The following is a 27,012-nucleotide window of genomic DNA, read 5'->3' on the forward strand; positions in this document are numbered from 1 at the left end:
TTTCACTTCATTTAATTTTTAAGCCCATTTCTCACTCTCAACACTCACTAATGTTCACTGAGAAACTCTGAACCCTGAAAAGGGGCATTTTCTTTCTCGTCCATATATCTGTTTTATCTTTTAAATATTTATTTGACTCCTGTAGATATTTGTAGAACATTCTAGCAATTACGTAAGGGGAGAGTCTCTGCATTTACGTCCTATCTGTACAGTGGGAACATGTTTCTCCAGCGTCATGTGACTTCTCGCAAACGTCACACGATCAGGCTGTGAAAGTCGCGGTGGGCGTGGCTAACGGATCAGAGCAGACAAGCATTCTGCAGCCAACGTCAACACAAACACGGACTCTATTTCTGCTGTTATTTAATCGACAAACGTTGCATTTTCCTGCGCGTCTCATAAACTGAAGGGTAAGTAAATCTGTCTTACTGTTCTGTCAGCGCGTTGCTAGTGCTAATTTCTAAGCAAATATTGTTGAATTACGCAGGTGGATGGACATGGCGCTCGTGTTGTCATGGTGTTGTTTGGTGCGCCAGATTACGGTTTATGTTTTCACACGAATAAATGTTTAAAGGTACATTTCTGTCGTTTTACAGATATCGATTTTTGTGCTGTAATCTGCTACGATTAATATTATATATGTTTCTACAAATGTGGCTGGTTGGTTCATATATTAACGACATGCGCATCGGGCCAGCCCGTTATACCAGCGACAGATTAACACAGATTTACTGTTAGGTTAACCTACTCCAGTTTTGACGGCTTACTTGTGTTTAGATTTTATTTTAGGTTTCTGAATGTTTTCCTCTCATAAATGTGTTGCTGAATGGAGAATAGTGTGGTGTAAATTACATTTAAAATGTAATTTACCGTTACACCAGTGTCCCATATGATTTATTAAAACCGTTACTTTAAACCTTTTTCAGTTTATGTGTTAAATCTTAGGTAATTAACAAAACCTTGTTATGGGTACTAGTTATCCCTAGTTCAGTTTGAATGGAGTGGTCAGTCGCATAATTTGTGGCAAGCCTTTTTAACTTTTATTTCAAATTTAGGAATAATTTTATGTTACCTTAGTTTTAATTACGAGTAGGTAATCCAATAGTGACCATTTTAAATACATTTTTCTCATTAATAAACTCATTATTTAGATAGTATAAACGTATTTAGAATGTTACTAGTAACAGTGGGAAAGGATGCTGAGACTAGTATCTAATAAATAACTACTACTGAAGTTGGAATAGATACTAATGGCTGTTGGTAATAATAGTAATAATAGTACCTATTAGTACCTTTTAGGGATGCACCAAAATTAAAATTCTGTGTTCAAACCAAAACCGAAACCGAAACCGAAAAACAAAATTTCTGGATGCACTTGGCCTAAATCCAAAACCGAAAATGCTTTGTAATAATTTTGTATTATTTTATGAAAGAATATAAAGTAATTTCGTAAGACTATTTCATTTGACTTAGCATTTAAAACATTTAATCATACTCATTTTAAAAACACAAGCTAATAAAACAGCTTTTATTGAAACAATAAACATGGACTGAAAATATCTCAATATTAAATATTAAGTTCCTTTTCGTTCTTCGTTTAGGGGTAAAACAAAGTTTGAAGTAGCAGCGGTATACTGTTAGCAAACATCCCAGAAGGAACTGTAAAACGTAGTAGATACTATTAGTACTAATACTGTATCTAGTAAATAGTGTCTAATGATTAGTGAAACATTTATAGTGAAATTGGGAAAAAATGTCACTATTGGCTTAATTGATAGTAAAAAATGTAGATGTAGTATAAATTGTTCAACCTGATCTCATGACAAAAACTTACCTGTGGGAAACTTTTCCGTGAGACGCGAAATACGTACCGCCATGTACGTTTCATGACATATTCAATGTGAAATGTCCACTAAGTGGCACTACAAAAAACGTTTGTTTTTTTCCGCAGAACAGATGGTACGTTTTATGTGACGCTGTTTTGTATGTATCATTGCAGTTCTGACTTAAAATGTCCATTGAGTTGCGCTATAACTATAGCTATAATGCTCTGTGACGTTTTAAAATAACGTACCATCTGCACCACACCTAAACCCGATACCCGATAGTATGAACAAAAGTGAATGTGATGTAAAAACGCAATTGCAAGCATGTCGTTTTAGCTTGTTTTTCAATCTCTCATTTTTCAACTCTTTCATCGTGCGTCATGTTTTTACGGGATTTCCACATCCAAAGTCCAGTTCCATGGCGGCTGAGCTACCGAGCAAGCTTGTTACGTCCAGAAAGTGAAACATTTGAAGCTGTAATCATAACTGTGTATAAAAACGATTAAAAGTTCTCGCTGTTGTTTATTTCTGTTGGAAACTGCAGTGATATGTAATTATTGGTACTTATTTTGCGTCGTGCGAAGAAGTTCACACAGGTATGTTTTGGCGTGAGATCAGTTAGTGAAACAATTATTGGGAAAAGATGTCACTATTGGCTTAATTGTTAGTATGTAAATGTAGTATAAATTGTTAGTATAAGTGCTAGTAACGCAAAAATAAATAAATGGTTAAACAGCTTGCCACACACTCTGTCATGGTTTCTTTTTGCACTAAAAACTAAAAAACCCACAGTGTGTGTCTAATGTGCAGTACTTTGATAACCACAGCCTCTTCCTTTCAGCGTGACTTTGCATTTTTATTGACATTGATCATGTGCTTGCTTACTGGAGCATAATATGCCTTAACCCTAATAAGCTTTATCATAGGGAATCCTTGTAATATTTTTTTTATTTTATTTTCTCTAAAATTTATGTTCTCTTATCTCGCTATCTGCCAAGTCACCACCTACTCCCGTTCCTGGATAACATTCAGGCCAACTCATCATCCCTTTCTACCCGTCTCAGCAAATTATACAGCTCGATACCTACATCCATTTCCCCAGCCTTGCCTTAACCATGATTATTTGTTTCTTGACACTGGCACATTGTGCATTGTTTTTATGTTAGAGCCTGCAAATTTATACAGCTTTTCAAACAATAGGTGTTGGCGATCTGTCCTTTTGTCTTGTAGTTGAAGAGTAGGTGGCTGTTTTCTGTTGGGCACAGTGTTTAAGACCTGGTGTTTTCAGTTGATTAAATGCTGAAGTTTGTCATTCAGTTGATAGACAATTGCAAACCTCTGCTCAGCCACTCTTCAAAGCCTTTAACCTTGTCTGATTTAACATCCTGTGCACTGTTTAGCTGCCATAATATGCTCATGCATGCATGCAAATGCACTCTGTAACCAATGCAAACAGAGTATACAAAGCTGCTGTGCACGCAACCGTGAACTGCATCAGTTTATTTTGCATAATGCTATTGCTGTTTAATGTATGCAATTCAGTGTAGTGTATGAAAGTAAGCGGATAATGTTTCTTTACTTTTCTTCATCCTCATGGAAATAAAATGCTGAGATGGTGATTTAAAGCTGGGATTTGCACATTTGGAAAATGCTTTGGAGAAATGTGAATGAATTTGACATGGGTCCATAGATTACAGAATGGACTAAATATCCATGGAAATAATTGAGATCTGCTCTAGAACTTTGTGAGGCCTTCAGGGAAAACATAAATTGTCAATTGACCATTTTTTAGCTGGTGATTTAAAACTTTTAGTTCAGAGTCAGACACAATTTATCAGAACATCATGGAATATACACGACTTCTCTTATACGCTCATTAAGGCTGCATTTATTTGATCATAAATACTGCAAAAACTTCAATATTATGCATTGTTAAAATTTAAAATAACTTTATATTTGAATATATTTTTAAAAGTAAATATTAATTTGAAATATACACTACCAGTCAAAAGTTTTTAGTTTTAAAGTTTTAAAACTAAAGTCTCTTCTGCTCACCAAGCCTGCTTTTATTTGATTCAAAGTAAAACAGTAAAATTTTTAAATATTTTTACTATTTAAAATAACTGTTTTCGATATATATATATATATGAATATTTTATGATTGAAGTAATGTATTCCTGTGATCAATGCAAAACTTTCAACATCATTACTAGTCTTCAGTGTCACATGATCCTTCAAAAATCTGCTGATTTGCTGTTCAATAAACATTAGTTATTGTTGTTATTGTTATTATTATTATTATCACTATTTTTAAACAGTTGGGCACATTTTTTTTAGGATTCTTTGATAAATAGAAAGATCCAAAGATCAGCATTTATCTGAAATAAAAAGCTTTTGTATATTATAGAAATTAATTGTGTTGTTTAGCAAGGATGCTTTAAATTGACCAAAAGATGATAAAGACATTTTTTTAATGTTACAAAAGATTTCTATTTTAGATAAATGCTGTTCTTCTGAACTTTCTATCAAAGAAACCTGAAAAATTCTACTTAGCTTTTTTTTAAACATAATTATAATAAATGTATTTTTGAGCAGCAAATAAGAATATTAGAATGATTTGTGAAGGATCATGTGACTGGAGTAATGATACCAAAAATTCAGCTTCAAAATCACAGGAATAAATTACATTTTAAAATATATTCAAATAGAAAGCAGTTATTTCAAAAGGTAAAAATATGCTTTTGCTGTACTTTTGATTAAATAAATGCAGGCTTGGTGCGCAGAAGTTACTTCTTTAAAAAATAAAAAAAATCTTACTTTTGACTGGTAGTGTATTTTTCTGTAACAGTGTAAAAACATTTACTGTCACTTGGATCAGTTTAATGTACCCTTGCACAGTAATGGAAAAAAGGACCCCTTTTGAATGGTAGTGTATGTGTTGAGAGTATTGTAATGTTACATTAAAGGGCTGTGATATAAGAAAAAACAGAGTTTGTACAAATGTTATGCTTCACTTATATTCTAATTTTAGTTTTTGCCTAATCTGCATTGCTTGTATTTGTCATTGTTTCCCAAAATAGCCAAGTTTGTTGTTTTAAGGTGCTGTGGCTCCCAAATACAGTTTAGCCTGGTTTTTATGTAACAGTAAAGAAGTTTAATATGCAAACAGATTTAGGTTTTGGTATGTAACCCTGTTCACTAATGCTTAGTGATTTGTGAGGTGTTTGGCTCATTGAAGCGGTATTCCTTCCATATAATTCCCTCCGCGAACTACTTCAGCAGTAACCAAGTAAAGTGCCGGTTTCATTTATCCACCACATGTCACCTAAGAGGATTTTTCTCCTTTTGTAACCCTTCCTAGACTGAATTGAATCACCAGTTAAGACAACAGTTCTCAGAGATCTCTCTTTCTTACACGTTTTTGTGAATTGAGTTGACATCCACATCCATTCCATTACTGTTACAAGTTTAGCAGCTTATTTTGTTACAAGTTTGTTGATTATTTCAAATTGAGTCTTGGATCAAACCAAAAATGATTCATTGAGATTTTCTTTTTACTAGTGGATGCAGGACTATTATACTACACTTAGGGCTATGCAATTAATCGAAATTTGGTTTCAATTTCAATTTCTGCCTCAAACGATCATGAAAATGCAGTAATCGATATGAAATGATTATTGTGCCCCATTCCACCCCCTTACCAGTGGTGCGCTTTCGCTCCTCCATAAAAGCCTAATTTCACATGCAAATCAGCAAAATCATGTACCGTGACTTTCATAAAACGGGACGTGGTTTCTTTGATGTTGTGTTTTTAATAGCGCGTAATAAAACCTGCGCTGTTCTGTGTATGCGGCTATGCGCTCAGAGACGGAGCAAAACACGGAGATGTAAAGTTATCTTTTAGCTCAAGGTGCGCGCCTAAACGGGCAAATACACGCAAAAATATTTCAAAATGAGGCGCTTGCTGATTATTCATGTAAACCCTTGTCAGTTATGTCTTAAATGATCATAAACAGTTGAGAATGAAAATATGTGTGTAACCGTATATTGGATCCGTGTGGCACTTAAAGTGGCAACAAATAATATTCCTTCTGCCGTCTCTGTGCTTAATATTAATAAAACGTAAAAATACAAAGAGAAAAATCACTCACTGCTCTTGAATGAAGGACTTTTGAAGTTCTAATAAGAAACAAAGCATGTTTACCTATTACAGTGAAGACGCCGTTTTATTTTACATTCAAATAATTACATTCAATTTTTGTAGTATTGTTAGACCACTCAGTATATATTTTAAAAACACTGCTTTATTTTATTTGTATCTTTTTTCTGCTGTATTGCTATCTTTTATATTAATCACTAATATAAAGTTTTGGACCCAGTCATAATCGTGTTAAAGGAACACTCCACTTTTTTTGGAAATAGGCTCATTCTCCAACTCCCCCCGAGTTAATAAGTTGAGCTTTACCATTTTGAAATCCATTCAGCCGTTCTCCTGTTCTGGCGATATCACTTTTAGCATAGCTTAGCATAGATCATTGAATCCTATTAGACCAATATAGCATCGCGTTCAAAAATGACCAACGAGTTTCGATATTTGTCCTATTTAAAACTTGACTCTTCTGTAGTTATATTGTGTACTAAGACCGGCGGAAAATGTAAAGATGCGATTTTCTAGGCTGATAAGATTAGGAACTACACTCCCATTCTGGTGTAATAGTCAAGGAAGTATGATGCCGTAATATGGACGCAGCAGGCGCAGTAATATGGTCTAATAGGATTCAATGATCTATGCTAGGGCTGCATGATATTTCGCATGCGATTGTCATGCGTATCTCATCAGTAAAGCCGGTTCTGTGATTAGTAGTAAATCGTGATTATGATTTTTTCCAAAACACATTATTTGACCTGACCATGTTTTACTTAAGTGTTTTTTCTTAAATTGCTAATGCGATCTTTTTCCAACACACTGTTCCAACACATTTTCCAAAACATGTGTTCTTTCACTGTATTATTCAGTCTATTAAAATGCATTTAGAATGATCACATAGTTTAAGATATGGGGGCAGAAAATATATTTATATCATTTCATATAGTTAATCAATATCACACGAAAAGTGGCGTTTTTTCCTTCAAAAATCTGCATGACTACAAATGTGATATTGATTTTATACAACAGTTCAGTAAACAAGGAGTTAATATTAAAATGCTTACGTTTTAGACAGCATATTTTCTGTTTTTGCTCAATTTCTCCAACAAAAATCATTCCAAACACATGTGTTTCACAGCGACTTGCTGACACCTACTGGCGGTTTTAATTTCACATTCAAAGTATCTTTTCACTTTTAAAATAATTTCAAATTTTCAAATAATTTGTTTAGTAACGACCTAAATGTATTTATTATTATTCCAAATGACTGATTAAATGTAATGATGCACACTTGGCTTTATAAAGGTAAAAATCTATTTAAACTTATTGAAAAAGAACAATTTCTATCACTTCTGTGAACTGACCACACAGAATAACTTAGAAGTCAGTACAATAGTCCTTAAGCACAATAACACAAACAGCAAAATATTGTCTAATTATCGCTATCAATAAAATCCCAGAAAATATTGCAATATTTTATTTTTGTCAATATTGCACAGCCCTGAACAAAATAAAGCATTGCTTGGTAATTGGTCAACAAAGTATTGATAGTTGTGTAAATATGGATGATTGTAATCCATTACATACCTTTCTATCAAAGTTATCTGACATTTAAAATGACATTTAAGTTTAAAATGGGATTCACATCAGAAACTTGCGTGCACTGCTCACAAAATAGCCCGGACACATATATCCACGCCACATGGCACTGCCCACCCATTAAACAATTCTGGGAAGATGTTACTGAATCCCTATCCCACCTCCTGGGTTGTCACATCCCATTATCCCCTTCACTCTGTCTACTGGGCGATCTATCAACACTTAATCAGGAAATAACAAACAAAAGGATACTCCTCATAGCTCTAGCCATTGCCAAGAAAACTATCTTCTTGAACTGGAAATCCCGAAACACCATTCACATAACACACTGGAAAAATTTGCTTACAGAATACATCTCCCTAGAATATTTTTCATCTCCATATACATCAGAATCGCAACATCCAACATCAGACCTCAGTCAACTCTTACAAATCTGACACACTTATCTTTAAGTATTCACAAAATATTATTCATATTTATATAAGGTATTAGTAACATGAGTGTTTTCATTATTATTATTTTTATTATTATTAATATTAATATTATTATTATTATTATTATTATTATTGTTGTTTTCATTTATTGTATCACTATATCAGAGAAACATTGAAAAGTAATAAATTGATGGGATGATGTTTTGTATGGACGGTAACAGTTTTCTGAAGATTACATCATTAAATATACATAATTAAAAATTTATAAATATAAATAAATTAAAACTGCACCCAACAAATACCACCCATGTTTTTAATGCACCACATATTGATTTTAATGCACCGCACTCTTCTTTTAATGCACCACTTGAATTCAAACTTACATACATCATATGATGTCTACAATGTTGCCTTGAATGGAAAAAACACACTGACACAGAAGCTCGGATAGGTGTGGTATGTGTTGGGTATGGTTCATTAGTATATTTTCCTGCATACATATATTTAGATAACTACTATTGTGATTATATCATTATTATTATCATCATTATTATTATTATTATTATTAATAGTAATAGTACTGTTGCCTTCATCACAAAACATCGTCACAAAATATCATTGTTACAACTCAAACTTTACTATTGTTATTAATACTACTATTATTATTATTATTATTATTATTAATTTATTTATTTATTTATTTATTTTTATTATTATTATTTATTATTAGTATTATTTTATTATTATAATTATTGATATTACTGTTACCATCATCACAACATCATACTGTAATCACCATCCTTGGGATTATTGCTGTTATTATTATTATTATTATGATTACTGTTATTATTGATATTACTGTTACTGTCATCACAAAATATTAACCATATCATCATTGTCATGTCATTGTTACTCCGATTTATGGCCATTTCTATTATTTTTGAACATGCTAATACTACCTATACTGCTACTACTACTTGTACATTATTATTATTATTCAGATTGTCTTGTTCTCATTTCTCATTTATTATCATTGTTGTTTTTTTGTTGTTTTTTTTGTTGTTGTTAGTATAGTTTTTTGTTTGTTTTTGTTTTTTGTTGGTATTGTTTCTGTTGTTGTTGTTTCTGTTTCTGCATTTACCATGTATGTTTTTGCACTCCAAATAAAAAAAAAAAAAAAAAAAAAAAAAAAAGTTATCTGACATTATCAAGATAAGTTGGTTCTGACACAGTTGAACACAGTTAAGTTCTTGTCATATTTTATTATCATTTTCTAAACTATAGCGATTAAACTGTGATAATGTTAGAAATGTTGAAGGTGTCCGAATAAATTTTGGTTTGACTGTAAATCATCATCAATATGCACACATGTTCTAATTTCATCACCTAATGATTAAAATATGAGTATCAACAGGCATAAAATAAATCATAATTTCTTTAAATGTGACTTGAGAGTTCTAATTCATTAGCTGCTATAGGTTGTAACTAGAAGAATAACAAGTAAACAGTAAAACTATTTGCACTGTAAATTAATGTGTTTATGATTATGGTAATAAATTAAATTGATAGAAAATACCAGTTTGCAATATCAAGCAACAAAACTGTTTTTGTACAACTAAAATAACTGGAATCGACTGACACAGCAAGCATTGCACATTCAAGTTAAAAATGTCTGCACCTGTTCTTGTGGTAAAAATAAGTTGTATAAGTATAAACAAAGTTTGTCTGTGCAGGATAAAAATAACATGTTAACTTGTTATTTTTAGCAAATTGCCTTCATAATTGTAGACATATTAATGTGGTCAAGAAGATACATGTTTAATTTAGTTGTTTGCATTGGCAAGTTTTCACCAGTTTCAACTTAAACACTTACTTTTAGCAGCTGCCTTAAAATGTTAAGTTAAATCAGCTTAAGTCATTTAAAGTCACAAGTTAAATCAACTCATTTGGATTTTAATAAGTTAAAATGACTTCTTGTTTTAAGCTGATTTAACTTAAAAACTTAAGGCAGCTGCTGAACTTAGGTTTTTAAGTTGAATCTGGTGAAAACTTTTTACAATGCAGGGTTACATTTAAGAACTGTTTACTGAAAGGTTCTTTGGGAAACCAAAAATGGTTCTGCTAATGGCATCACTGTGAAAGCCTCATTTCGGAACATTTATTTTTAAGAGTACAAGCTTACAAATGTGTCAGCATCAAAGAATGGCTAAATCGAATCCTTCTTTGTAAATGTATTTGCTTTAAGAGTAAATGTTTTGATGTTTTGAGTTTGTTTACTTCTTAAAGACATATGTTGTTATTAATTCAAGACTCTTCATAGCTAATCTAATAAATCATAGATTTAAAGCTCTGCTTTGAAGTAATTTGATTCTCACTGAACTCAGATTTTATTTTTCAGTTTCAGTAATAGGCGAGCCTTTGGAAACCCTTCCTGCTGAGCTAAAATAAAGTACGCTGGAATCCTTCAGGGTTACATGTCTAAAATAACAGCTTTCAAACTTGACTGATTCTTAAAAGGAGCAGTGATCTAATAGCAACCAGCAGCACAGATCTTAGCAACATGTTAAGCCGCTTAATTTGGCTTGTGTAGTTTGAGAGATAGACAGACAGGGATGTTAATGAATGGACAGCTTTCAACACTGAATAGATTTAACAGAGCACCCTGATGTGATTTACAGATTACAAAAATAAATTAGAAAAAAAAATAGCTTGGGTTTTTCATCCCAAATACAACACTACAACAACAAACACTAGCTATTGTATTCTGTTTTGAGTGATTAATAGCTGGTGTTTACTAAAAATTCCTAATTCATCTGATAAAAGGATCAAGACATTTGTCACTGTATTTGTCAGGGAAAAATGATTTGCTTCATTTAATCCCTGCTGCTGTGAAGGGGGACAGTGGAAAACAGGCCGCTGAATATAACATGGTCTTTAATGCTGGGCACTTGGGCAGACAGCTGAGCTGAGATCAAGTCACATGGGATTTGGCATCCGCAGTAAATGGGACAGTGTTGCATAACTGCTGTTATACAGTGAAGTCCCTTAAAGGGGACAGAGATTATTCATAGTGACATTTATTTTACAGTGTATTATAATATGTGTTAAAGAGACATTATGTTATGCTGACTAACTTGCTGACTAATATTTTTTCCATTTATTTTACAGTTGATTGCAATTTATAAAAATTACAGTTTAGTTTTATTGATAAATTCTTATAAATTGATCGCAAATTCATTGTAAGTAGTAGTTATTTTTAGTTGTATTGGTTGTTGTTTAATTGGCCATGCTAATTGTCCCTATTTTGACATTTATTTTAACTTTTCTGTCATCTAACAATCACTTAAAAAAAAACAATTTTAAAGGAATTAGTTCACTTCCAGAATAAAAATTTCCTGATAAATTACTCAACCCCATGTCATCCAAGATGTTCATGTCTGTCTTCAGTTGAAAAGAAATGAAGGTTTTTGAGGAAAACATTCCAGGATTTTTCTCCATATAGTGGCTTTAAATGGGAGCCAATAAGTTAAACGTCCAAATTGCAGTTTCAGTGCAGCTTCAAAGGTGGTCTACAAGATCCTAGCCAAGGAATAAGGGTCTTATGCAGCAAAACTATTGTTCATTTTCTTAAAAAAAACAAAACAAAAACATTTATATACTTTTTAACCACAAGTGCTTGTCTTGCACTAGCTCTGTGATGTTCGGGTTTTCATTTTCAAATTTTCATTCCAACGTGATTACATAATGTGTTGAAAAGTTGAGCAAGTGTAAGACAAGCATTTGTGGTTAAAAAGTATATAAATTATTTTTTTTTTTTAGAAAATGACAGCTCCCCATTGAACATTTCAGGATTTCTCTCCATATAATGGACTTCTATGGTGCCCGCAAGTTTGAACTTCCAAAATGCAGTTTAAATGCAGCTTCAAAGGGCTCTAAATGATCATATCCAAGAAAGAAGGGTCTTATCTAGTGAAATGATCAGTTGTTTTCTAAAAAAAAAAATTGCCTATATACTTTTTAACCTCAAATGCTCATCTTTTCTAGCTCTGTGTGTACTCTGTGTATTCCGGTTCAAGACAGTTAGGGTATGTCGAAAAAACTCCCATCTCATTTTCTCCTCCAACGTCGAAAACCTTCCTTCCATTTTGGAAGTTCAGACTCGGGGGCACCATGGAAGTCCACTATATGGAAAGAAATCCTGAAATGTTTTCCTCAAAAAGCATAATTTCTTTACGACTGAAGAAAGAAAGACATTAACATCTTGGATGACAAGTGGGTGAGTAAATTATATTTTATTTTTGTTCTTGAAGTGAATTCTCTTTTAATCTTTCTGACACGTGTTGCAGTTTCTTTTCAGCTTCTCATACATGACCACGGCTCTTAAAAGTTTTGTGATACAAACATTTAGTTCTATTACATTATGCTCTGTGTTGCTTCTTATGCACACAAACATGTGTATGGACGACCCCTTAAAATCAACAAGCATGTCATTCACAGACTGAATCTTAGCTTCTGTTTATAGTCAGATTTTGACATGTTTAAATGAAGGGCTTTCCCCACCAACTTATGCATAAGATGCACTCACTGCATTTACTTCAACATCAGTGTCCATAGAAAGAAACTCCTCTCTCTTACTGTAGCTGCACAACCCATGTTACCAGAAAGCTGTTTGAGAACCTGCAATCATTAGGCCTCCATGCTTTCTCAATGAGGAACTACTACCCACAAAGCTCTGATTCACTTTTAGTCATGCAGCGCTTGTGAAGTATGCTACCAAATAACTTCCTAAACGTTTAGATAATGTGTGGTTGGGTGTAGATAGCCAACGAGTTTTGGAGGTGTTGTTTTTTTTCTCAGTACTCAGTCGTAATTCCCACTGAATCATGCTCCTTTTGCCTTCTGACGGCCCCTTTTGTGTTGAAATGCACCATTATTCAGTGGACTAAACTGACTAAACAGAGCTTGATTGTTTACTTGCGGTTGGTCCAGTTAGAGTTGTTTTCATCAGATCATCACAGCTCAGTAGTGGTTTGTCTATTTTTATTTGTAGGATGTTTAACTCCTGCACAAACTACTTCAAAATATCAAGCAGTTAAATTTGAAGGTTGGCAAGAAATTCAAATTCCAGCCAACAGACTTCTCTATGGTTAGACATGCTGGACTTTTTTAATCATTTAGTTAGCTTAAAACCAATTTTTATGAATCTGTATGTTACAATATGGAAAAAAAATGTGTTGCTACTAGGGCTGGGCGATATGGCAAAAATGTAATCTCGATAATTTTTTCCCATATTTAACGATAACGATATATATTCCGATATAAGCTGTTGATGTTGCCAGCTTTAAAATAGTATCCCAACAATGACTAAAGTCACAAAAATTAAAGGGTTCATTAAATTACATTTTAAAGTATAGTTTATTAACAAAAACAGATTACAGATTTGGCCTTAAAACACCTTACTAAAATAAATTTAAAAAAATAAAAGTTGTGACAGAGTATGGTAAATGAGAGTAAATGTACAAAATGTAAACATAAAATGATTGTAAAAACATCATTTGTAACACAATTATTTATTTCTTTATTATTATTAACACATTTAGAGGCAACCACTGCATTTTAAAACAATCTACAGTATAAATAACAAAAAATTACGACAACGTTCTTTCTTAATCGTATTAAGTGCAGACAATTCAGCCATAATCAAAGTAGGCTACTCTCTAAATATTCCAAGTGCAAATAGAGACCGAATATTTCAAGCATGATACACAACCTATTATAGCCTACATACTAATAACAGCCTAGATATGTCATGTAGCCTAATTTGCGTGCATTGGGGAGTCACTCTCTAAATAAGGGGGATTAAAATTGCTTTTGAATGCGCGTGCGTGTTTTGCTTTCGGTTTCAGTTTTAACAATCGCGCCAAACTCTCAGCTGAGCTGAGAGTCACTTTTCAGATAGCCAAACCACTTATACAACGGAATTCGTGCTACCTTTTTTGTCGACAATTTCAACATCTTTGGATAATAACTCGAGGTTAGATTCACTTTCGTCGCTGCTTTTTTTTTTTTTTGTCGTCCTGGTGTTAAGTTTGCTTCGCAAAGTGCGGTAGGAACACTGATCTATAATAGAGAACTGTATTGCTCATGACGTCATAAAAGTGAAGCCACTGCGCCGCCATATTAGTATTCCCTAGTATTCGCATACATTCTATTGAGTAAATAGGAAATTATAATATTTTATTGAGAAAACATCGCATAACAAGTCAACGTTTTTATATCTGAAGTCTCACTGTACATTTTCACAAGGCAAACGTCCTAAGCATGTAAACGGTTATTTGTTTACTGTTGGGAATTCCCTCTGCTTATTAAAAATGTACGTTCATAGCCTACATTACAGTCACGTACATGTTAGTAAATCATTACAGAATTTGCTTATCTGAAGAGTCTGAAATAGATGTTGCTCAATCAGGCACATTAAAAATACACACCATGACTCGGAGAATATATCACTGACTACAAATGGTACGGACATAAGCTTTATTTCAAAGATTTGAATTTCAATACAACGAGCAATATAGTAACAGAGACTTGTATTGTATTATTTACTGTATAATCAAATCAATTTCAGATACTAATACCAGATATATGGTACTGTGTATTATTTCCTGCATAATTAGGTACATAAAGAAATATATTTAGTGTTGGATCAGTTATGTTACCCGTCTCTGTAAGTGCGCAGCTGACACACCCACCTGGACGATTTCAATATATCGCTTATCCAGCCCGAAAAGACCATAAACATTCCAGAAAACATCTTAAGTAAAAATTAATTTACTACACATATCCTAAAAACTAATCCTGTGTGAAAGATACGCTTCAAATCGGGTGATTTTAGGTCAGCAATTTACATGTGACTCAATGGCGCTCTCTGCAGGTAGGGAATAGTAAGATGGCGGATCGAACACTTCCGGTGGCTTCACTGCCTAACGGCAGTTTAGAACGCAATGAGCAATCCAGTCATTATATAGATCAGTGGGTAGGAAATGAACTTTGTACTTTGACGTGCACGCTGCACGCTGATTGGCTGTTGTCGCATATTTCTGCTGTGTGATTGGCTCTTAGATTAATCCATATCGAGCAAAAAATGTCTAGAGCTTATCATAGTTATTAACATAAATTTTATCGCGATTCGATATGATATCGTTTATCGGCCAGCCCTAGTTGCTACTTTGTTTTCATCATGATTTTAAAAGATTACTCCACTTCCAGAATGAAAATTTCCTGGTAATTTTTTTGCCGTCATGTCATCCAAGATATTCATGTCTTTCTTTCTTCAGTCGCCAAGAAATTGTGTTTTTTTGAGGAAAATATTCCAGGATTTTTCTCTATATAGTGGACTTCAATTCTGGCCAGTGGGTTGAAGGTTGTCTAATAACTAGGGGTGGGCATAGATTAATTTTTTAAATCTAGATTAATCTAGATTAAATCTTGGAATTAATCTAGATTAATCTAGATTAAAATGGCTAATTTGAATTCTGCTGAAGGCATTCAGAATATGTGTGCTACCCAAATAATGACTAAACATGTTACACCGTACTTTTATTTTGACAGGTTGCCGTGAAGTTTCTGTGTATACAGTATGACATGATGCGAGTTTTCTCAAATGAAACGGTATAAGTGACACTCACAGCAGTTTTGGAGATTGAGTTTATCTGTTCATGTGAGATGCAAATGCCAAAAATTACCGGGAGCGTCACGTGTGTTTCAGTATGCGTGTAGTAAAAGCGCGTCTCCACCATTCATAGTATGAATTTCATACATACAGCTAGGCAAACGGAACATACCGGATTCATATTAAAACGGTCTTTTTGCATTTCAGTTTTCACAGACACTAGTCCATATCGCGATTTGAATTAAGTGACAGACCATATTTGATTTATGAATCCAAAAAACGACGAATTTACGTGGCATTTCGCGCTATAGTAGATTCGGTTTTTATGAATGAAGGACGACGTGATCCGGTCTGTGTTTTGGCGGAGGAGACATAAACGCGCGACCATATTCTATAGTCTTTGGTATATATCCGCGTTAAACTATCAAGGTGAAAGTCATCATAGCTTGCGTAGTTTAGACCAGCTCCCAACCCAATTTTGAGAATAGATTAACGGCGATATTTTTTTTATCGCCCGATAAAAGTCTCACGTTAACGCAGCACGTTAACGCCGATAACGGCCCACCACTACTAATAACCGATCATTTCAGTATAAGACCCTTATTCCTTGACTGGAGTCATGTAGAGCTTTTTGAAGCTGCATTGAAACTGCATTTTTTTTACCATTGAAGTCCACTATATGGAGAAAAATCCTGGAATATTTTCTTTGCGACTGAAGAAAGAATAACATGAAGTGGAGTAATCCTTTAATGTACTTATCGCTTTACAAATGCTGCTGCACTGAATATTTAAAACTAACCAGTTATAGTATTTTATATCAAAATAATATCAGATTGTTTAATTCATTTAAAATCAGATAAAATTAATAATTATTTTATCCTCTATTCTATTGAAATCAATGTCAACTGAGATACTGCACTCCAAACTGGTTGCTTACAAATTTCCATAATATTTATGATGCTTTAGTTTTCACTAGTTGTACATTTTAACCTTTTTGTTTTTCTGTCAATATCAGGAATCCAGTGAGGGAAGGAGACATGTCCCAGGACAAGCCAACCTACCCTATAATGGGGGAGAACAACCCCCTTCACAACAACGTCTATGGGCCACCCAAAACTGATGCCTTTGGAATGCCTCCACCTAATTATAGCCAGGGTCCTGGGGCACCTCCGTATGTGGCACCAGGACCCTATGCCCAGCCCGGTTACGGACAACCTCCAGCACCAGGGTTCGGGCCTGGTCCATACCCACAGATGCCATTTCCACAGATGCCATACCCACAGCAGCCCTACGCTCAGGGGCCTTATGCTCAGGGGCCATACCCTCAGGGTCCATATCAGCAGGGGACCGGACAGCCTGCCTTTGGTGTAGATCCTAATGGTAAGTACCAATAGGACATTTCCAGAAAATAACTTTTTATACTAAAAATTCACCCAAAAACGAAAATTCTGACATTAATTACTCACCCTCATGTCATTTTAAACCTGAAATACCTTCATCTTTAGAACACAAATTAAGATATTTCTGAGCTTTTTGACCCTGCATAGACAGAAACACAAATGACACGTTGAAGACCTAGAAAGATAGTAAGAACATCATTAAAGTCCATGTGACATCAGTGATTCAACCGTAATTTTCTGAAGCTACGAGAATACTTTTTGTGTGCAGAGAAAACAAAAATAATGACTATATTCAGCAATTTCCTAATAGCTTTATAACATTACAGTTGAATCACTGATGACTATTTTAATGATGTCCTTACTAGCTTTCTGGGTCTTCAACGTGTCAGTTGCATTGCTGTCTATGCAGGGATTAGAAAGCTCTTAGTTTGAGTCTTACAGGTTTGGAATGACATGAGGGTGAGTAATTAATGACAGAATTTTCATTTTTGGGTGAACTATCCCTTTAAGGATTTTGCTAAAAAATCTTGTACACAGGTTGACCAATAAGCCTCGGTGTTACTCTCTTAAGAGTAGTGAGTGGTGTCCCCGCTGAAGTCAGGTGTTGTCAGGTTGAGTAAGCTTGTTTAGTCCGTGTACTCCGTCCTCCTGAGGGTTATTTAAGGTGAAGTGCTTTGCCTGAGCGATTCAACAAACGGTTACTAGCTCTGCGAAGGCCTAAAATGTATCATTTGTTCCTTTCTTACCTCATCCCTAGTCCCTGCTGTAACAATTAGGATGTCTTTTCAGTGGTATTATTACGAGGTCTTGTTGGTGCTGCTGGTGTAGATGCTATAAAATGTGCTTTCCTTTCCAAACCTATAAAACTGTTCAAATCTGTCCCGTACTTCAGTTTTCCATTTCTGTGGTGTTTTATTGAGCGAACATACTGGACTAATTTAAATACATTAGAAGTTTCTAACATATATTAGATTTCACTCATCACATGTATTATTTTGATTTTTTTTGTTGGACAGCTTCTATGGACAGCCCTGGATACCACGGTGGAGATGGACCCCCCTCTTATTATGGCAATGATGAGTTTTCAAACTCTGGCTGGGAAGATAAAAGTATCCGACAGGCCTTCATTAGAAAGGTAAGCAGAAACGAATTCAGGTGGTATGTTTATTTATTTATATGATTTGAAAGGATTTGGTCGAAAGAGTCTAGTGATCTATGTAAAGCAGCATACTCACAGATAAATGACTAATATGTTTATTAAACACAGTTACTGGAATGAATAAAGCAATTTAACTAATGGTCTTATCAAAGATGTAAATATTGTATGTAGCAGTACAGTGTGTCAAAGCCATCACTGTTTTGTTACTCTCTTTATAGGTGTTTATGGTCTTGACCGTGCAGCTGTTGATCACCTTCTCTTTTGTTGCCCTCTTCACCTTTTCAACTGACGTCAAAGTGTTTGTACGGAGAAATCAGTGGACGTACTATGTGTCCTACGCTATCTTCTTTGTTTCACTGATCGTTCTCAGCTGCTGTGGAGAGTTTCGCCGCAAACACCCATGGAACCTAGTGGCACTGGTACAACTGCCTATGCTTATACATTATTTAGTGTTTTTCTTCTACACTGTACAATAAAATGCAGTAATGTTTTTATGATTAGTGACCCTGGACCACAAAACTAGTCTTAAGTAGCACAGGTATGTTTGTAGCAATAGCCAAAAATACATGGGTCACAATTATCGATTTTTCTTTTATGCCAAAAATCATTAGGATATTAAGTAAAGATCATGTTCAGTGAAGATGTTTTGTAAATTTCCTACCATAAATATATCAGAACTTTTTTGATTAGTAATATGCATTGCTAAGAACTTCATTTGGACAACTTTAAAGGCGATTTTCTCAATATTTAGATTTTTCGCACCCTCAGTTTACAGATATTCAAATAGTTGTACCCATACATCAATGGAAAGCTTATTTATCCAGATTTCAGATGATGTATCAATCTCAATTTTGAAAAATTGACACTTATGACTAGTTTTGTGGTCCAGGGTCACATTTGTGAACAAGAAACATTAGTTGTTTGCATTATTTTAAATGTTTTAGTATATAGTTAACTCTTTAAGTTTACATTTCAGTTTGGGCTTCTTTACTCTGTACTGATTGACCCATTCCCGTATTTCTTTCTCTTTCTCAGTCCATCCTGACCCTGAGTCTGTCCTATATGGTTGGAATGGTTGCCAGCTTCTATGATACAGATGCAGTCATCATGGCAGTGGGCATCACTGCGGTGGTCTGCTTCACAGTTGTGCTTTTCTCACTGCAGGTTTGTTTGCTCAATACTGTTTAACTGTAGATATCCCACAATGTTCCTTTGTTTGTTTAATTTTATACACACTTTGTTCAACATCTCATGATTAGAATGATTACATGTAAAGATTTAAAAGCAAAGTTAACATTTATAGACCTTTCCATTTTTTAACAACAGCGAATTAGTTTCAGAGCTTTTAAGATCTTGTGTCTCTTGTGCATCCTTTACAAGCGGTAACTAACACTAATCTACATTGTCCTTCTTTTTTTCAAAAACAGAGCAAATATGACTTCACCTCCTGCTATGGTGTTCTTTTTGTCTGTCTGATTGTCCTGCTCCTGGCCTCTTTCCTCTGCATCTTCATCCAAAACAAAATTCTCCACATTGTCTACGCCTCGCTTGGGGCTCTGCTGTTCACTTGTGTAAGTACCACCATCAACAGTTTTTTACAGAAATCTTATTAAGACTGTTGATTTCATCAGACCTTATGTTCTTCAAATAGTTCTTATCTTGCATTATTGATCACTTTTAAAACCTTTGGCATTGTAGCTGTCAATTTATTGAAAAGAAGTGTAAAGTTGTACATTGAGCTGCTCTGGTTAGATTTAGTGCACTTTTATCTCTTCGGCAAACACAATAAAATGCCAAAATAGAACACTGCAATGATTTAAGCATGAGACACCACTGCTTTCTCATTGGTCTGGACTAATGGCTGGACCGAGGCTTTGCTATTACACATTAAGATATGTGACTATTAGATTAAAAATAAATAACATTTCAAAAACAAGATCTGTAGTGTTTGGATGGCTTGTTTGATCAGTAGCATACTGATTTGGTGAACATATATCTTTCACAAGTTGAAACCTGCACCTGCTATTATAGTTTGATCATTTCCTATCCTAACGTGATTATCCTTTGTCAAAACAGTGTAAGAATTGTTATGTCTCTGTTGTAAGGTACATGTAATAAACGGTTTACCATCTGTCCCAAACTGGGTCACCAAACGTTTGAAATGTCCAATTTTCCAGTCTGAGTGCTGTATTAAATCTTATGTCTTTTGGAGCAGCAAGATTAAGCATTTGGAAGTGAAATTGTTGGACCATCAGGAAATTACAGTAGAGTTCTTGGATAAACCCTTCAGAAAATTATGATGTGCAGTACCTTTTAAAAGTTTGGATTGCTAAGTCTCTTATGCTCCTTAAGGCTCCTTATATTTGCTATTTTGTGAAATATTATTACAATTTAAAATAACCTTTTCTATTTGGAATATATTTTAAAATGTAATTTATTCCTGTGATGGCAAAGCTGAATTTTCAGCAGCCATTATTCCAGTCTTCAGTGTCACATGGTCCTTTAGAAAGCATTCTAATATGCTGATTTGGTGCTTAAGAAAGATTTCTTATTATAATTAATGCTGAAAACAGCTGTGGTGCTTTTGATCAATTTCTTTCAGGATTCTTTGATGAATAGAAAGTTCCAAAAAACAAATTTTATTTTTTTTAAATAATTAAAATCTTACTGACTGCAAACTTTTGAATTATATAATGTAACCATCACAGTTAATCGAGATACATGCGCAATGAAATTCATGTAGTACACTCTTAAAAAAGGTGCTTTAAAGGGATAGTTCACCCAAAAATGAAAATTTGATGTTTATCTGCTTACCCCCAGGCCATCCAAGATGTGGGTGACTTGTTTCTTCAGCAGAACACAAACAACGATTTTTAATCAAAATTGGTGCAGTCTGCCAGCCATATAATGGCAGTGGATGGGCACCAGACCTTTAAAAGTAAAAAAAAAACATGCACAGACAAATCCAAATTACACCCTGCGGCTCGTGACGATACATTGATGTCCCAAGACACGAAACGATCATTTTTTGCGAGAAACTGAACAGTATTTATACCATTTTTTACCTTTGATACACAGCCACGTCCAACTGTTATGCATACGAGCTCAGCTTCAGGCACGTTACATGTGCACGCGCTCTGGCGTAGAATACACAAACACCGGAAGCGATCTGTATGTATACAACACCCATTGTTTACACAGGGCACAGATTGTGGGTATAGCGGCTATTCAAAATGGTAATTACTTGCGCTTATCCTGATTGTTCAAACCAATTTAAAGCTAAAAGATTACATTTGCTTGTGCAAACTCATCCGAGACTGTTGACTTCGCACCGATTTCTCCTTCCGGTGTTTGCGTATACTACGTCAGAGCGCGTTCACATGTAACGAGCCGGATTATGAACTCGTACGCATGACAGATGGACGTGGCTGTGTATCAAAGGTAAAAAATTATATAAATACTGTTCAGTTTCTCACAAAAACCGATCGTTTCGTGTCTTAGGACGGCAATGTATCGTCACGAGCCGCAGGGTGTAATTTGGATTTGTCTGTGCATGTTTTTTTTTTTACTTTTAAAGGTCTGGTGCCCATCCAGTGCCATTATATGGCTGACAGACTGCATCGGTTTTGATTAAAAATCTTCGTTTGTGTTCTGCTGAAGAAACAAAGTCACCTACATCTTGGATGCCATGGGGGTAAGCAGATAAACATTAAATTTTCATTTTCATCATGCCATAGAAGAACCATTTTTGGTTCCACAAAGAACCATTCAGTCAAAAGTTCTTAAAAGAACCATCTCTTTGTTACATTTTTATAATCTTAAGAACCTTCTTTCACCACTAAGAACCTTTTGTGAAACAAAAAGGTTCTTCAGATGTTAAAGGTTCTTTATGGAACCATTTAGACAAAAAAGGTTCTTCTATGACATTGTGAAGCACCTTTAATTTTAAGAGCGTATTTGCTGATTATTTAAAGGGGTAGTTCACCCAAAAATGAAAATTACCTCAGGATTTACTCTCCCTCAAGCCATCCAAGGTGTATATGACCGTCTTCTTTTAGACAAATACAATCAGAGTTATTTTAAAAATGTCCTGGCTCTTTTTAAAGCTTTATAATGGCAGTGAACGGGTGGTAATATTCAATAGTCCAGTAGAAGTCTAATAAACTTCATCCATCCATCATAAAAAAGTACTCCACATGGCTCTGGGGGGTTAATAAAGGCCTCCTAAAGCGAATCAATGCAGTTTTGTAAGAAAAATATCCTTATTTAAAACTTTATAAACCGTAACCTTCAGCTTCCGCTGTTTTTATTTTTATTTTTATGATAGACGCAGTATATTGGACTTCTATTGGACTATTGAATATTACCACCAGTTCACTGCCATTATAAAGCGTGGAAGAGCCAGGACATTTTAAAATATAACTTTAATTGAATTTGTCTGAAAGAAGAAAGTCATATACACCTAGGATGAGTAAATCATGGGGTAATTTTCACTTTTTGGTGAACTTACCCCTTGTAATCCAAGATGTTCATGTCTTTCTTTCTTCAGTTGTAAAGAAATTATGTTTTTTTGAGAAAAAAAAAACATTTCAGGATTTTTCTCCATATAGTGGACTTCTAGGGTGCCCCGAGTTTGAACTTTCAAAATGCAGTTTAAATGTGGCTTCAAACAATCCCAAATGCGGTTGTAAACGATCCCAGCTAAGGAAGAAGGGTCTTGTCTAGAGAAACGATCGATTATTTATTTATTTTTAATTTTACAATTTATATACTTTTTAACCTCAAACGCTGGTCTTGTCTTGCTCTGCCTGAACTGTTTTTTTTATCAGGTTCATCAGTTCGGGTATGTCAAAAAGCTCCCATCTCAAAATCATCCTAAATCGCTGTTTTACCTTTTTTTGTTAAGGGTGTTTGATCATCTTTGCATATTCACTTTGCAAACACTAGGACGGTACTTCTGCAGCAATGTAGGATGATTTTGAAATGATTTTTGAAGTTGAGGGAGAAAATAAGATGGAAGTTTTTCGACGTACCCTAACTGTCAAGAACTGGAAAAACAGTTCACGCAGAGAAAGAAGAGCAAAAAAAAAAAAAAATAGTTTCGCTAGATAAGATCCTTCTTCCTTCATTTGGGATCGTTTGAAGCCACATTTAAACTGCATTTTGGAAGTTTAAACTCGGGGCACCATAGAAGTCCATTATATGGAGAAAAAAAACTTTACCAGTGAAGAAATAAAAACATGATCTTGGATGACAAGGAGGTGAGTACATTATCTGTGAATTTTTGTTCTGGAAGTGATTTTCTCTTTTTAAGATCATATATATATATATATATATATATATTATTGTACATAATAGCACACATCTCAAAAACAAAGAAAAGGAAAAGATTTTAAAGTCTCTGAAACAGTTCAGCTTGTTTTATTTCCCCAAGCTCAACATGAATGCGACACTCAGTGCTTCTTTGTTCTTTCACAGTTCCTGGCTGTGGACACCCAGCTTCTCCTGGGCAACAAGAAGTTGGCCATTAGCCCAGAGGAATACGTCTATGCAGCTCTTAACCTCTACACCGACATCATTAACATCTTCCTTTACATCTTGGCCATCGTGGGTCGTACCAAGGAATGAGTGCGCCCCCTAGTCGTGAGAATAGGGAAGTGCAGCCCACTTTACACGGAATGATGTACCACCTCACATCTCATCACCTTTCCTCATGTTCTTAACTTATTTGTCTTTCACATTCCCTGTATGTCAACATGTACAGGCTGATCAGGATACCAACCAGCAATTTATTTTAGAAATTTAAGAACCCGTTTGAATGTAGTTCCTCTACATTGCTCGCTCTGTCCTTCTTGTTAAAACCGCTTCTGTGGTTCTGGAGATGTGTAGCGTGATATGACTCAACAGTTGCATCTAAAAGGCATGGCAGAAATTTCACTCGACTAACCTTTGCACGTTAACAGTGAGGGAGAAAGAAAGAGCAGATATCAGAGTAATGATCATTATTGATACTAATGCTAACAAGTCTCTGCATGATAGTCTAACACAGCGAAGAATGTCAGACAGACACAGATACTTCCCAGAACATTTGCGTATATTCACTAGCTGTAAATAGTCAAGTAAAACTCAAACCCCTCTAGTTCTAGGCATGAATATCTGAATATCTGGCTATGCTGCTCACATATGTGTGCGTTTCTATAACATAACATTACTGCTTTGCAATGTAACACCACAATATTTACACTCCAAGATGACAAACGGATGTTCAGATGACTGTACTGTCTACAGTATAACTAGAAGTTAAATTAAGCCTGAATATAGTTCATTTTCCTTTTTTTTTTTTTTTGAGAGGAAGGTGAGCTTGTGAGGTCGTCCTGACAATTCAGTCGTTCCAAAGGTCAGTAAGGCTCAAACACTACATTAAATGACTCTTTTCTCTTCCATGCTGACTACTTTTTTTTATTTTTTATTAAATAGATTATTTTGTTGTTGTTGTTTTTTTGGTGTATATGTGTGTGTGAATGAGGGAAAAATGTATTCCCTTATTTTAACGAATGTGAATGGAATATTGGATTATTTGATGCTTTTGGAAATCTTGCTAGTTGCATGTTATCTTGCAAAAATGTTCCATGTGCTGGAAATTAACAGGATATTTCTAGGATAATTCTTGCATTTGATGTTTTTGTATAAGTTATTTATTAAACTGTCAGACTAAGGCTGCTGAGTAATGGACGAATTGTCATGAACAAGGTAATATGGTTCATTTTAAATTGAAATTGTAATGCATTTAAATCTTACACCTAACATGCATATAAGGCAAATTGCAGTATATAAGGACACATTTCTGTTTATTAAGATTGTATACAAAAATATACACTCCACATGGCTTGCATGTGGCGCAATTGAACACTGAACTGGCTGTGAAAGTCATGGGTTAAGAAATTGTTGACTGGGGTGGTTTAGCCCTTTTTTGATTATTTTCCTGAAATATTTGTGTTTATTACTAACTTCTGAATAATTAGTAAAGCTATAGTGGATTGAGGTGTGTAGAGTGTGTTTGGGCTTTGTAGATCTCTTCGCACTGTACATTTGCATTAAACTGAAGTTACATTATATTCCTCAGCAGCCTGTTTGCTTTTCATTACAAAAATAAAATTAGAAGAAAACACGGCTTGAAATTGTCATTTGTTGTACTTTTAGTAACTGGAGTGGATTGCAAATCATATATGAAATGTCACATGATGTGAACTGTTGAAAATGGTTTCAAGTCTAGTTATCAATGTCTATTAATAAGTCAAAAGTTTACATACACCTTGCAGAATCTGAGAAATAAGAGGGATCATACAAAATACATGTTATTTTTTTATTTAGTACTGACCTGAATAAGATATTTCACATAAAAGATGTTTACATATAGTCCACAAGAGAAAATAATAGTTGAATTCATAAAAAATACCCTGTTCATATTCTTGATTCTTAATACTGTGTTGTTACCTGAATGATTCACAGCTGTGTTTTTTTTTTTTTTTTTTTTTTTTTTTTTTGTTTAGTGATAGTTGTTTATGAGTCCCTTGTTGTCCTGAACAGTTAAACTGCCTGCTGGCTCTAAGAAAAATCCTTCAGGTTCAGCATTTTTGTGTATTTGAACCCTTTCCAACAATGACTGTGTGGTTTTGAGATCCATCTTTTCACACTGAGGACAACTGAGGGACTCATATGCAACTATTACATAAGGTTCAAACGCTCAATGATGCTCCAGAATTGAAACACGATGCATTAAAAGAAAACTTTTTGAATTTGAAGATCAGGGTAAATTTAACTTATTTTGTCTTCTGGGAACATGTAAGTATCTTCTGTAGCTTCTGAAGGGCAGTACTAAATGAAAGAAAATATGATATTTAGGCAATGATATTTTTCACCCCTGGCTAATCTTTTTTTCTTCTGAAGCATCAGTGAGCGTTTGAATCTTCTGTAATAGTTGCATGTGAGTCCCTCAGTTGTCCTCAGTGTGAAAAGATGGATCTCAAAATCATACAGTTATTGTTGGAAAAGGGTTGAAATACACAAAAATGCTGAAAAACCAAAGAATTTTTGGGACCTGAAAGATTTTTCTGAAGAACAGTGGACAGTTTAACTGTTCAGGACAAACAAGGGAATCATGAACAACTATCACTAAACAAACAAACAAAAAAGCTGTGGATCATTCTGATAACAACACAGCATTAAGAATCAAGTTTGTGTGAACAGGGTCATTTTTATAAATTGAACTGTTATTTTCTCTTGTGGACTATAGGTAAACATCTTTTATGTGAAATATCTTACTCAGGTCAGTACCAAATAAAAAATAACATGCATTTTGTATGATCCCTCTTATTTAGGTAAAACAATTTCTGATTCTGCAAGGTGTATGTAAACTTTTGACTTCAATTGTACATTGATAAAATGAGTCTTCACTCTCAAAAAAAAAATATATAAGCTGTTACTAAGGCAGTGTCGTTTCAAAAGGTATATATTTGTACCTAAAGAGTCCATATTGGTACCTTAAAATGCATATTAGTAAATAAAGTGTACATGTGTAAATAAAGTGTAAAAGTGTACCTTTTGAAAAAGTACTGCCACTGATTTTGTATTTTTTGTTGTGTGTTTTTTTGAGAGTGTTGTGTATGGAAACAAGTATTTGTGATTTATTAGCATTTGTTGCTCAGTCATGACTTAACATGTCTTATTTTTAAGTAAATAAAAAATAAAGTGTCATGGTCTTGAGTTTTAATATTT

General features: G+C 34.3%; 1 protein-coding gene across 1 annotated transcript; it reads left to right on the forward strand.

The window, feature by feature from the left end:
* The first annotated feature begins 275 nt into the window (after positions 1 to 275).
* On the forward strand, positions 276 to 25,408 carry grinaa (glutamate receptor, ionotropic, N-methyl D-aspartate-associated protein 1a (glutamate binding)). Its single transcript, XM_073821355.1, has 7 exons — positions 276 to 410; positions 16,694 to 17,058; positions 18,095 to 18,213; positions 18,456 to 18,656; positions 19,273 to 19,401; positions 19,665 to 19,808; positions 23,716 to 25,408. Exons 2-7 carry the CDS (start codon positions 16,716 to 16,718, stop codon positions 23,863 to 23,865), a joined length of 1,086 nt encoding a protein of 361 aa, XP_073677456.1. The 5' UTR covers positions 276 to 410; positions 16,694 to 16,715; the 3' UTR covers positions 23,866 to 25,408.
* The last annotated feature ends 1,604 nt before the right edge of the window (positions 25,409 to 27,012 follow it).

This window comes from Garra rufa, chromosome 17 (genome assembly GCF_049309525.1).
Source record: "Garra rufa chromosome 17, GarRuf1.0, whole genome shotgun sequence".
Lineage (NCBI taxonomy): Eukaryota > Metazoa > Chordata > Actinopteri > Cypriniformes > Cyprinidae > Garra > Garra rufa.